This window comes from Microcaecilia unicolor, chromosome 8 (assembly GCF_901765095.1).
Source record: "Microcaecilia unicolor chromosome 8, aMicUni1.1, whole genome shotgun sequence".
Classification (NCBI taxonomy): Eukaryota; Metazoa; Chordata; class Amphibia; order Gymnophiona; family Siphonopidae; genus Microcaecilia; species Microcaecilia unicolor.
In genome coordinates, this window is record NC_044038.1 from 49395335 (window position 1) to 49409707 (window position 14373).

General features: G+C 41.6%; 1 protein-coding gene across 3 annotated transcripts in view; it reads right to left on the minus strand.

Moving 5' to 3' along the window:
- Positions 1-14373, minus strand: part of UBN1 (ubinuclein 1) — a 61084-nt gene that overhangs the window by 33432 nt on the left and 13279 nt on the right. For all 3 annotated transcript variants that reach the window (XM_030211908.1, XM_030211906.1, XM_030211907.1), the window contains exons 8-9: positions 12020-12090; positions 6496-6625 (exon numbers count right to left, since the gene is read on the minus strand). In XM_030211908.1, coding sequence (XP_030067768.1) covers positions 6496-6625; positions 12020-12090 — 201 coding nt within the window. The remainder of the gene's footprint in view (positions 1-6495; positions 6626-12019; positions 12091-14373) is intronic.

Sequence of the window (14373 nt, forward strand, 5' to 3'; positions counted from 1 at the left end):
CCTGAGCCAACAGATTTATTTTCCACTGAACATAATTAACTTTGTATGAACTTGGCTGCTAATAGTGTGCTGAACTGGACAATGTTGGCACATTTAGCCACACCTGTTTACCAGTCATGGCGCATATAAATAGTAATCATTGAAAATATTACACCAGTACAGAAGAAAAATAACTTTTTTTTCATTATAAATAATTTCTCTAAGCTGTTACAGCTCCAGTATACCCCCAAATGACACAAATCAAATTAGCATACAGATTCTGTATACAGCAGAATACCAGAAAAACAGAACATTACTATATATTGCAAAAGTAAGACAGCAGATGTAAATTCTCAAATTGGACATATTCCAAACACTAAAATGAAAATAAAATGATTTTTTCTACTTTTGTCTTGTGACTTTGTTTTTCTGATCATGTTGGTCCCAGTCTCGGATTCTGCTACTCTCTATCTGCTCCCTTAACTCCACTTCCAGGGCTTCCTTTCCATTTATTTCTTTACTTTCCTCCTTTCTTCTTCATTTTTTGCCCTACATCCATAGGTAAAAGCTGGGTCCTCCGCAGACTTGACTGGAGAAGGTATAGAGTGGATCCAACTTTTGCCTATTTTCTCCAGCCATGTGCAGTTTTTCTCCTCTTTTCCCTTTCCCTCATCTCCATCAGTATGCTTCCCCTTCCTCTCTCTTCCCTCTCCTCCAGCCATGTCCAGCATTTCTCCTCTCTCACCTCCCCTCCATCCATGTTCATCTCACTTCATCTCATGTCCTCTCTCTTCTCTCCCCCCTCCATCCATATCCAGCATTTCGACTCTCCCCTCTCCTCCATCCGTGTCCAGAATTTCTCCTCTCCCCTCCATCCATGGGCATCTCCTTCCTGTCTTCCCTCACTTCCATCCATGTCCAGCATTTCTCCTGCCCTCCCCTCCATCCATTCATAGCAACTCTCCTCTCTCCCCTGCCCTCCCTACCCATCCATGTCCAGCAATTCTCCTCTGCCCTCCCCCCATCTATGTCCAGTGATTCTTTTTTGCCCCGTCTTCCACTCTCATCCACATCCAGCGATTCTCCTCTGTCCCCTGCCCTCCCATCCCATCCATATCCAGCGATTCTCCTCTGCCCTCCCCTCCATGTCCAGTGACTCACCCGCCCCAGCCCCCAACTTAACTTATCCCCTTTTCAGCCGAGTTTCAGGTCCCAACCCCAGCCCCATCTGTGCCCTCAGTTTTCCTCAGCTGCTTTCCTTCCAGCCACCCTGCGTTTAAAAAGTTGTAGTGGTGGCAGCGGCAGCGAAAAAGCAGGCTTGCCTCTAGCCTTTAAGCCTTCCCTTCTTTCTCAGTGTGCACTGTGCCGCCTTCGCGGAAACCGGAAACAGGAAATTGCATCAGTGCACGCTGAGAGAGAAGGGAAGGCTTAAAGGCTAGAGGTGAGCCTGTTTTTTCGCTGCCGCCGCTACGACTTTTTTAACGCAGGGCAGCTGGAAGGAAAGCATCTGAGCAACAATATGGCAGGGAGCGACAGGAAACGCCGCGGGGCCCCTGGAGGGGCAAGATCCTGTGCAACCACTCCTGTCGCCCCTGCCCTGGAACTGCCCATTTCTGGCAGTTACGAGTGTTGCACTTCCTTCAGCCACTGACTGGCTCCGTCTTACCCTCACCACTAAAGCATTCACCCTTTTGTGGTCTTTCTAAGATCAGTATGCACTTTCAGCAACCCCATGTCAATAAACTGCTAGTACTATCTCCAGTGACAAGCAACCATGAAGTAGTTTGGTTGCTATGTTAATCCACTTTAAAGATTAATAAAACAAAACAGATTAGGATACCCTTGTTATTGGGCCAAATACATTTTTTGAATAGTTTTTCAAAAGCAGAACCACCTTCGAGTCAGGCCAGCATGTGCAAAAATGACAATATCAGAAAACAGAGAAACAGTCCAATGACAATCTCAAGGGGAAAAGTAGACGTAGAGGAGTGGGAGTGAGAAACAGAAACAGGAAAAGATGAATGGGTGATAAGAAGATGCCAGTGTAGCGTAGTTTTATGATGTATAATAGGACATTAAAAGGTCTGAGGTTTTTAAAATCATTTCTTGATGGTATTGAAATATTATATTTGAGAAATACTCCCCCTTTCAAGACCCTAATGAAGTACATTGAGACTTTCAGCTACCATTTTGAGCCTGTCTCACCCTAGACCACCAGGACCTTGTTATGGTAGGCTGGGGGTCTTCGAAGGTCACAGTGGTCAGTGATAGTTTCAAATTGCTCTTAACATTTATATTTGATATACAGTGATACCTCGGTTTTGGTTGATAATCTGTCCGAAAACAATCAATGAAAACCGAAACAGACAAAAACCGAGGCAATTATTTCCATAAGAATCAATGTAAATCCAATTAATTCGTTCTAGACACTTTCAAAATATATACCAAAAACACATTTTATAGAGAATAAATATAGTCCCATGATGGAGCTAAAGGGAAAGGATTAACTTATTAGCAAGGGAAACAACTTAACAGGGAAAATGTGATTTTATCTTGCATGCATTGCGTTAGACACGCGGGGTGATGCTCACACGAGAAACAACGCCACAATGAGCAGGAGAACGCATGGGTCGCCCACTGTTTTCGCAAAATTAGCAGTGAAAACCGAGGCAACCAATGAAATCAGAGAAATTTTTCACTGAAAAAAATCAACGAAAACCGAAACCGATGATAACCGAAGTCAACGAAAATCGAGGTTTCACTGTACCACCTTTCTGTCGTACAATCATTACATACAGGTACTTTCTCTGTCCCTACTGGGCTCACAATTCAAGCTTTGTATCTGGGGCAATGGAGGGTTAGGTGACTTGCCCAGAGTAACAAGGAGTTGCAGTGGGAATCAAACCCAGCTCCCCAGGTTCTCAGCCCACTGTACTTACTATTAGGCTATTCTTCCACTCAAAGTCAACAACACTAGTAGAAAGCATTGTAAAGAAAAAAATAACTCAACACAAACAGGCATAGTTTAATTGGTCAGAGTCAACACGGATTTAGCCAATGGAAATTTCTCACCAATCTGTTACATTTTTTTTGAAGATATGAATAAACGTGGATAAAGATGAGCCAGTAGACATAAGAGGTAATTCTATAACTGAGTGCCACAATTTAGGCACCCAGATGCTGGCCACTGAATGCTAATTTTGTAATGGAATCTGCCAATAGTAAATTGGCATCAACATGCCTACTTTTAAGCATGCATCTTATGCCATGTCAATAGCAGGTATAAGTGGGCATGCCTAAATGCAGCAATTTAGCGTGTAACTTACAGTATTCTCTAAATTACATGTATAAATGTTGGTCCTGCCCAGATCCTGCCCAAGCTTCTCCCCTACGAAAACTTTCTTACATATATGCACTGACTGTTCAGGTAGCAGATACCCACGTGATAGTATTCTATAAATTTACGTGCACAATCGGTGCATAAATTTACATGCCATATTACAGAATGATGGGGATAGTGTATTTAGATTTTCAGAAAGGTGAATTTGTGTGCTGAGCAAGATGGCTGCATAATCCAACTTCTCTACCCACCTCCAGCCTTTTTATACTGCATTCTTGCAGTCATCATGCTCAAGTGCACGGTTTTGCTCCTGAACATTATTTGGAACTCCTTCCTAGGCTCACTACTGTAAGAGTTCTCTCTTTTTCTACCCAGATTTGGATTGATGTTGAGCCTCACACTGCGGCTCCAGAATTGGGTAGGCCATGGTTTGCCGTCTATGACATTGACGGAGCGCTTTCCACATGCTGGCCTAGTTACCTAGAAGTGAAAATCCATGTTATCCTTTTTTTTTTTTTTTTTTTGGACGATGTGGATGGCTTCATGGAGTGTGAAAATTTTCCCCATGGCTCCTTATTTACGACATTGAGAGGCCATTTGAGCGAACGATGACTCAACCGGAGCTGCATGACTGCTTTTAGAAGAACGGCAGCTTACATCAAAGGCATCTTACCTAAGGATATTATGGCAAGTGGGTTTTCTCTCTTACTGAGTCTCTCTTGGAGGTCATGTTTCACCATGGCGTTTTAACGTACCGCCCTTAACTATCCTGTGCACAGACTATGCTGGCAAAAATGGCATTCTATTTATTTTATTTGTTGCATTTGTATCCCACATTTTCCCCACTTACTTGCAGGCTCAATGTGGCTTACATAGTACCGTAAAAGTGTTTGCCAATTCCGGTATAAACAAATACACAGTGATGTTGAGGTAGAATGAAGTTCGTAGAATTCTACACCTGTGCTGCTTGAAACACCCGACAAACTAGCCTGCACATATTTTCAAAGCTTCCCGACCAACACACTGTGTGAAACCTGCATAAACCTCCCCCCACCCCCCCCAAGTCTACTTCTCCAGATATTGAGTCTATATTAATAGATAGAAGCGCTTTAACCTTAGTAGAGCTCATCGCAATTGTGGACTTACAGTGTCTGTTTCTCCTGCCCTAATCTCCTTTTGCAACCATAACAACATAGTAAATGATGGCAGATAAAGACCTGTAAGGTCCATCCAGTCTGCACAACAAGATAAACTCATTTTACATGGTATGCAATACTTTATATGTATACCCGCAACTCAATCACACTGAGGTTTCCCATGAGTTTGAATTGTCTACTGCTTAACAATTACAGTCTGATTTCACTGTTGTGTTCTTAATTACTCCATACTGAGCAGACCATAAACTTCCACACTCTTAGCAGGTTTCCTAAGATGTCCTCTACCTTACTATGCATATTTCTTTTCTCACTTCCTGTGCTCAGACTGAATTTTCGCTCTAGCTTTTTCTTCCAAGGTTACATTTTATTTTTGCTGATACCACAGTGTGCAGGTGCATGAGAGTGTTTGTGCAGATGCATGACAGCAAGTATGCAATTGCGGGTGTGCGGGTGTGCAGTTGCAAGTGAGCATTTATGCATATCTGTGAATATCTTTTTAAAAATATATAGGTGTATCTGTGATTTCCCTCGCTACCAGATATTAGCTGATGCATTTGGGGTACATACATTGTACTTACAGTGTGTACTTATGTGATCTGGTTGTAACCATGTGTCAGTGTCCCACGTCAGTGTGATTTTACGCTCTGGCTTTAGCAATCAGTGACAGTGTTAAATAGTAGCTTATCCAATAACTTGCTCTTCCTTCTCCTTGAATTTATAACCGTTTCTGACTGAAATATATGCAATTAACGTCATTAGAACATAAGTATTGACATACTGGGACAGGTCCATCAAGCCCAGCATCCTGTTTCCAACAGTGACCAATCCAGCATTTTATGCTGCTTATCCTAGAAATAAGCAGTGGGTTTTCCCCAAGTCCATTTTTATAATGGCTTACAGACTTTTTAGGAAGTTATCCAAACCTTTTTTAAACCCTAAGCTAACTTCTTTTACTACATTCTCTGACAACGAATTCCACAGTTTAATTACATGTTGAAGGAAGAAATATTTTCTCCGATTCGTTTTAAAATTTACTACTTTGTAGCTTCATTGCATGCCCCCTAGTCTTACCCGTTGCACTCCATCATTATTTTATAGACCTCTATCATATCTCCCCTTAGCCGTCTTTTCTCCAAGCTGAAGAGCTCTAGCTGCTTTAGCCTTTCCTCATAGGGAAGTTGTCCCATCCCTTTTTATCATTTTCATTGCCCTTCTCTGTACCTTTTCTAATTCCACTATATTTTTTTTGAGATTCGGTGACCAGAATTGCATACAATAGTTGAGGTGCATTGCACCATGGAGTGATACAAAGGCATTATAATGTCCTCATTTTTTGTTTTCCATTCCTTTCCTAATACCTAACATTTTATTTGCTTTCTTAGCCGCTGCCCAGAGGGTTTCAACGTTATCATGACAATGCCTACATCCCTTTCCTGGTCGGTGACTCCTAATGTGGAACCTTGCATTATGCAACTATAATTCAGGCTCCTCTTTCCCACGTGCATCACTTTGCACTTGTTCACATTAAATGTCATCTGTTATTTAGATACCCAGTCTCATAAGGTCCTCTTGTAATTTTTCACAATCTTCTTGTGATTTAACAACGCTGAATAACTTTTGTGTCATCAGCAAATTTAATTACCTCACTAGTTACTCCCATCTCTAGATCATTTATAAATATGTTAAGCAGCGGTCCCAGCACAGACCCTTTGGGAACTCCACTATCTACCCTTCTCCATTGAGAATACTGACCATTTAACCCTACTCTCTGTTTTCTATCTTTTAACCAGTTTTTAATCCACAATAGGACACTACCTCCTATCCCATGACTCTCCAATTTCACCTGGAGTCTTTCATGAGGCATTTTGTCAAACACCTTTTGAAAATCTAGATACACAATAATTGACCGGCTCACCTTTATCCACATGTTTGTTCACCCCTTCAAAGAAATGTATGCTACCAATGCAAAATTCAAGCTATAGAGAGAATACATAAAGCAAACAGCCCTTACTGGCCTACCTGCTCATGTAGATGAAGCCTACGGGCACGTTTCACTAGTGTATCCTTGCTGCAAGGCAGAAAGGAGGCCAGGTATGCATATACCCCAGAGCGCAGTGGGCTGCTCAGCTCCCGAGCTTGAAGCTCAATACTATAGAGAAGAACAAGAAACAAATCAATGATGAAAATTCAAGGCTGGCTTCTTGCCTGTCCACCATACCCAAAACCCTCCTGCATCAGCTGAGGATACTTAAAAGATATCATGTTTTCTTCTTAGCGTTTTGATTGGTTTCTTTTGTTTTTTTTAATGCTGTGCATTGTTCCATTTAACACAATTAATAATACTGTCTCTGCTTTTACTTCTTATCTCATTCTTGAGTAATTACCAGGAGAAATTAAGTCTTACCTGCTAATTTTCTGCAGATGGAGACAGAGAACAAGTACTGTGAGCTCTGCCCTATAAGGGCGCCGTGCAACCTTAGCTCCTCAACATTTCAAATGACAAAGCAATGGGATCACGTTTTTCCTTTTGCTCAAGTTGACATACCAAATAGAACTCATTCTAATCTATTGTCTTCAAACAATTTCTGTAAAAAGTTAAATTTCTGAAGGAGCTGAATATTAAACATAAAAAGAAACTTAAGGCTTAGCAACCAGAATGAAAGCAGCAAGATTACAGTAATTTAGCACGCTTTCACAATTGTTATACTAGGGAAGGCCTCTGATATAGCAGTTAAATCAGAATGTATAGGCATGCCTCCTTAGGTTCAAGGCTTTTAGAACTCTCCTGGACATACAGCCACAACCACCGATCAAGGTTTCTATTTTGATGAGACGCACGTGAAAGCTGCGATTTTCATACCAGAGATTTAAAATTGGGCAAAATGTACCTTCTCTCTTTGACTCAATAAAGTAAATGGAATATCATCAGTATCTGGAACTGGGAGCACCACAATGAGGTTGAGGTGGTTTTGCAACGTGGTTCACATATTTACCACTTTGGAGGGAGTGTAATATGGCAACACCAGAAAGGAATCTTGGAGAGGGCAGGAAATTTGTGTGTAACATTGCTATGTTAAAGACCCTCCGGTTGTATGCGATGTAAGTCCATTCCTCGAGAAAGCTGAAGGAGGCCAAAACAACTTGGTCTGTATTGGTTTGCATTGTAGAGCTAGCTTCATTTTAAGCCTGGCATGATGCACATTTAGGTCTATTCCCAGGCAATCACTGTGGCTTGGGCATCCCCAAGCCCTTTATTAACTTTCTATAACTTCATTGTGAAGGAGTCTTCTGAGGTGGGTCTTAGGTATGGTATCTACAGACCAATTCCTGATCTCTGAAAGATGTTTTGAATGATAGAGCTACCACCATGCCCCTCACAGAAGTACTAATTAAATTGTAGAGGAGACTGCTACTTAAGCTAGACTCTGCTCTGAACAATCAGGGTCTGCTGATTCCTCAACCTGAGCCGAGTCAGTTCACGACTGAGGCATACTCCAGAAACAACGCCAACCCATTGCCACTTGTAGACTCAAAATAGATGTCAATCGCTTACTTAAGCAAAGACTCCATTTGTGAACCTACACATCTCTGAAGTAGAGCATCATTTCACTGGAAGAGTAGTGATTTTGTTAACTGTCATTACCAAAGAATCCACTTCACATTTGTTTCAGCTTTACTGTCCTCTCAGAAGCCAATGGATAGAGCTTAGTCATATCTATGTCCACTTTCAGACCTGCTTCTGGATAATACCATTCCCCTTAAAAGAAGAGCAGAATAGCCTGATGGACAGGAAGGCTTCAGAAGGATTCCTAGTTCTCTCAAGAATGGGATCCCTCAGCAAGGGATACACTTGACCCCATTTCAAGACTTCTAAAGTTCTGCTAATCACCTTGAGAAGCTCTTCCGTTAGTTAAACAAACTATATAAGGGCTGTGTCATGCTTCCACAGGGAACGCCCCCTCCTCCAGCTGCTCTCCCAGGGAAACGGTCCTAGTTCCTTGTGACCCTACATGGTTTGAGACTGCAAACGAATCATACAATTGAAACTACACAACATCAAGCATTTCTAAAACGTCACTGCTTTGTAGCCAAAGCCTCTGTGGCAGATAAGGAAGGCAAGAAGGGAACTTCTGTCCAGTATACTTCCGGAAGGCGATTTAACAGAAAAAAAATAATACATGCCAAGGTAATAGAAATTCTGGTGAAAATGGAAGCCCTGCTCCCAGGAATTCCTAAGAGACAGCAGTGGCAGTTTAAAGAGCCTCCTTTGAAGCTCCATTTATACAGTATGGAAGGTAGACTCCTCTAACAACAAAAGCTGTGCCAGAAACTGGCACTGAGGAACCATGATCTAAAACAGCCACTATTGCCCATGGTTTTCGCAGGCCTGAAATGCCTGTGATAATAGATCTAACTCTTGCCCAGGGACATTCATCTGCCACCGTAAGTCCCTTCCTCCCTCTACTCTCACAGTCAGAAGAGAAGAAGGGACAACCATGATGGAAAAGTACACTCAGGTGCTATCCTACACTGGAGCGTACATTGGCTGCAGTACTTGGCATGCTCCACCAGGGCACCTCTGCACTTCTTGCATGAACTTTATCCTAAGTGCACCAGCTGTGTAAAGCACTGTATCCCAGAGCTGTTTGGAAGAATGGCTCACTCCCCAGAAAGCATAAATGGCCAATCCCCGAGCTTTTGAAGAACTACCCTCTTTAAAAGACTGTAGATGAAAGGAAGGAAGAAAGGAAGGAAGGAAGGAAATGGTTTCCCCCCCCCCCCCCATATTGCTCCTATAACTAAACAAATCACCTTAAGAGTGCTCTAATTCAGCATAATACCGGCAATGTAAAAAGGAAGAAAGGAAATGCTAAGGAGAGAAACAAGCAGTTAAATACAAAGGTAATAAACAGGATTCATTTTACAGAGAAGGCTACCAAAGCACATTGGAAACTAAAGTACCAGCACAAGATAGACTACAGACAAGATGGTTCAAAGCCAGCATTAAAAAGAAACCCCCCCCCCCCAAATCTAATTAAACAGACAAATACAGATTTTGTAACACTGACTTGGCAAGTCACATATCTCATTGCTAAGAGTGATGTGCTGATGTCAAAATTGTACACAGAAAAGAACTAAGGTAGCACTTCTCATCCACTGGAAGTTACATAAACACTAAAACTGTTGTGCCAGAAAAACACTGGGATCATTACCCAGAGTTATGTAGAAAGAAATTTTGTGGAATGGGGTGGCTACCAGGGACATGGCTCCACCAATATTTTGCACAACCCAGCATTAACTAAAAAAGCCTGGGATTGATTGGTTTGGCTTCTCCAACTATAAGCTGTTCTGCCGCCCCTGCTGAGACATTTCCATTCTCAGCAATGAAAAGTTCAATGCAAGAAAACCATACATAGAATCACAGTAAAAACGTAGGCAGATAAAGACCTGCACGGCCCATCCAGTCTGCCCAACAAGGTGGCCAGAATTGAAATGTGGCACTCTGCACAGGATAAACTTCATGATTAAACACTGGTATACTTAACTCTCTCTCTGGAAATTTCGGGGCACAGACTAGAAGTCTGCCAGTACCGGTCCTACAATCCAGCTACTGGAGTTGTCATCAAAGCCCACTGCAGCCTTCATCCAGATATGTGTTTTTGCCATTTACGGGACCCAGGCCATGGTAAAAGGCACAAGAACACCATTACCTATGAAAGGGTCAGTACTAAATGGCTATTCTCTTCTACACGTTGTGAGAAGATCCATCAACAAGTGCAACCATGCAATAAAAATGTGCCAGAAAGATACAGAAATTATCCTAGTTGTATTGGATACCACTAAACCAGAACCAAAATAGTGTCCAAATGCATCTTAGTATGTTTCCTGTACAATTTATGAATGCTACACGGAAACTCCTGGAACTATACAAGATGAGCATTAGCAGTGGATCTGAGACATTGAGATAAACCTTCCAACATTTCCTGGCACAGGAATGAGGTTCATTCTATCATGGTATATGCAAAATTAACCAAGTTGAAGATACTACCCTGCAAGAATATAGACGGGTATCTCAAAAAGAAACACTTTTTATTTTTAACAGAAAAAAACCCCAGTTCAAAACAGTAAGTCCCTGACGACCAGCAGAGATTCTTTGAACCAAATTTCTATTTTATGAGGAGATGCTAATGCTCTCAACCCAATAGTAATATCTGTGTTTATACGTGCCACTTTTCACCTTTACTCCCTATTGTGAGTTAGACTGTATCTATGTGTGGAAGCATAAACTCAGTTAAAATTTACATCAATGGCTATTTCGCATTTAGTAGGTTTGTTGATGAGGTGCATGTTCTATTAAAATATATGCGAGAACACCATCTCAGTGTTCACTGTCTTTTATCCTGCCTCATATGTGCAATTTTCCATTTTTTTTCTAAACCAAAAGAGAAAAACCCTCAGGCAGGGACATTCCCCGAGATGCAAGTTGTCTGAAATCTGGAAGCAAAGCGTAAGCCAAGGTGTAAGAGGATAAAAAAGTGTCAATATCCCACAGAGTAGTGCAACAAGGCCTGTGAACAGAGACAAGCCGAGGCCCGAGTAATGTGTCGGACATTCATAAGTACATAAATATTGCCATACTGGGACAAACCAAAGGTACAACAAGCCCAGCATCCTGTTTCCAACAGTGGCCAAGCCAGGTCACAAATATCTGGCAAGATCTCAAAAAAGTTCAATACATTTTATGCTGCTTATCCCAGAAATAAGCAGTAGATTTTCCCCAAGTCCATTTTAATAATAGTCTATGGACTTTTCCTTTAGGAAGTCGTCCAAACCTTTTTTTAAACCCCACTAAGCTAACCGCCCTTACCACATTCTCAGGCAACGAATGCCAGAGTTTAATTACACGTTGAGTGAAGAAAAAATTTCTCCAATTCGTTTTAAATTTACTACTTTGTAGCTTCATTGCCTGCCCCCTACACCTATTGTTTTTGGAAAGAGTAAACAGACGCTTCATGTCTACTCGCTCCACTCCACTCATCCAGGCTACAAGAGTACAAAGTAGCCTTGGGAAACAGGAGTAGAAATGTTGTTTCCTTGAGAAATAAAGGCTTGTCTTATTGTGGTGAAAAAAAAACCCCTCACCTCACTAGCAGGTGGCATAATGGCAACATAAGCAGGTAAAATGGAAAAACAGTGACCATAAGTTTTATTAGTTAGCAAGGAAAACACACTTTGCAGGCTGACCAGAAGCCTAGACAATCTGCCCCTTTTATCAGGAAGATAATTTTCATGAAAGATTATACATCTGATAAATCCACTCTACAAAAACATATATTTTATTATGCTACTTGTGTTGCCGCTTCTGACAACTGACCACTGAATCCCGGCTTAACAGATGAGTCAGAGATGAAGTGTGGAGATCTGACATGGTAAAAGAAGTAGAAAGTCAAAGATTATACATCACTTGTATCTTAAATATTCATCTGGTCTGTTATCCTGCTTTGCTGTAGTACACAGGATTATCATGACGTGCAATACTCACTCTAGCAGAATGCTGTTGATATCTTGTGTGAAAAACTTCTGCTTTTTTTCACCCTCCGCAGCTCTGGCAGCCTGAAACAAGAACAAAAAAATATATGAGCAGGTGAATTCCAGAACAGAAAAGAGCTATAAGCACTAGCATATTCTCCTTTTTCAGGATGACTGTACAACAGGATTCTTCTTTTACCTCAGTCTTCATTCAAACTGGCCCATGAGTATGCTGGCAATGCTGTGCAGGAGGTTTAAGGATTGATTTCCAGAATCAGCTCCCGGACAAGGATGCTGCAGAAGCAGCATTCACTGCCCCCAGAACAAGAAAGTCCCAGCTGTTGCTCAACAGCGACACCTTTTGGCTAGTACAAATGCAGACTTTGTGTTAAATCCTTACATTGCAACTACGGAACTGTTTTTGCAATGACTAGATGGGTGGGTGGAGGGCATCTCCAAATTAAAGTTGACAACACCACAGCTCCAGTATAGGCTTTGGCTCTTGAGCTGGAAGAGCAATATGACAACCACTCCCCCACTCCTCCCCCGCCCTCCAAAGAAGTTTTGAGATAAGTGCATATTTAGGTCAGTGATAAAGGTCACTTGTAGAACTACATTCAGAAAGCTTGGCCTAGAAACCAACTGCAGTATTCCAGACTCTTCAAGGGCTAACCAGCTTCTCACTTTCAGGTTCATAAGACTTGAGAAACTAGGGGACAAGCGTTTAAGACCAAGGTGCAGTGGGCTCATGCTCTTCATATAAAACCATAACCAGCTCAGCTTCCCAAAATGGGATTTTAATTTACTTTTAATTCAGTTTCTCATTTTTAAATTTAGCACTACAGATGGGGTAATTTTATGGCTGCCCAATGAAAAAGATACAGAAATACATTTCATTCCAGACTTTGTGAGATTTTTTGAAGTACAACATATCCACGTAGTTTCAATTTTAAAGACTATACTCTGCTAAATTTGTGGTGATGACTTTTCCAAATAAAAATATTCAAAAGAATGCATGAGGTTCCAAACTCCATCATATATCACCACCTATAATGGTGCTAAATAAGCACTTATACCTACACACAGGAGACCGTTTTATAAAAGCTCATTTCTATAGGAAAAGCATTGCTTTCCTTGTCGAAATGTTGTTTCAAATAATTACCCCACCTGGCACCACTGGAGGGTTTTTCCCCCCACATAAGCTTTAGAACTGTTAAATCATAGCTCACACCAGTGGCATGGCATGGGGGGGGGGGGGGGGGGGGGGGAAGAATGGAAAAAAAAAAAAGAGAGAAGGGCATTCGGGCCTACTCCCAAATCTGCAACACTGTTGCTATGGCTAGCTGGAACCTCCTAGTCCTACCAGTTGAAGAGGTCCTCCTCCAACAGTCAGAAACTCCCTTATGCTCACAGATGGCGGCACCTTCCACGGGCTGCCACGCCATTCCCTACCCCCAGGCATACTCAAAGATTTGCACATTCGCAAAAACTGAGCATGTGTCGGGGGGGTGGGAGTGGCAGCTGTCTATAGAAAGTGCAGCCAACTGAATGTAGGGGAGTTTCTGACCACAGAAGCAAGACTTCTTCAGCTGGTGGGGCTTGAGTGATCAGCTGGTGGGGCTTGAGTGATCCTTGTCAGCTCACGCATTTACAATTTGGGTTGAAGGTCACGGGGGTGTGGCAAAATTTTGTGAACAATACTGTGGGATTAGGCCAACCCAAAATTGAAAATCTGGCTACTCCAATGACTCATACATGCTCCTCATTTTGGGTTGCAACGCTTGCAGAGAGACAACATGCTGCAGAATGGGAAAAGGACAACAAACTGGCACACCATACTGAACAAGCGCTACATGCTGTAGCATGGGTCAGCCTAGTCCTCATTTTATTCATGAGATAAGGGAGTAATTTCATAAGTGGGAGCCTATGTGAAATCTCAAAATACACCTATGTGTATTTTAAAAAGGAATATATGCACCATGTGCCTCCTTAAAACAGACTCCCATAACCAGCCCTAATAGTGCACAAATTATCACTTGCTTTGAAAGTGTAGATATATGCATATATACTCCATACATAGTTTATAAATTATGTATGTCTAATTTCACCTCCACCCCTGCTCCACCTAAACCATGGCCCCTGTAATACCTATGTCAAATCATATAAAAAGCACACACACACATAAAACTGTGCAAAGTATAAATGCAGAAAACAGCTCTTATAAAGATGTTAAAAAAAAAAACCTTAATAAAAACTACCCCCAAAACAAGAAAATTCATTGCTACCTTCAATTTAACAAGGTAAGCAAGTGCACTTTGCTTTCAAACAAACATTTAAAATAAGTAGAAATATATTAATGCAATCAAT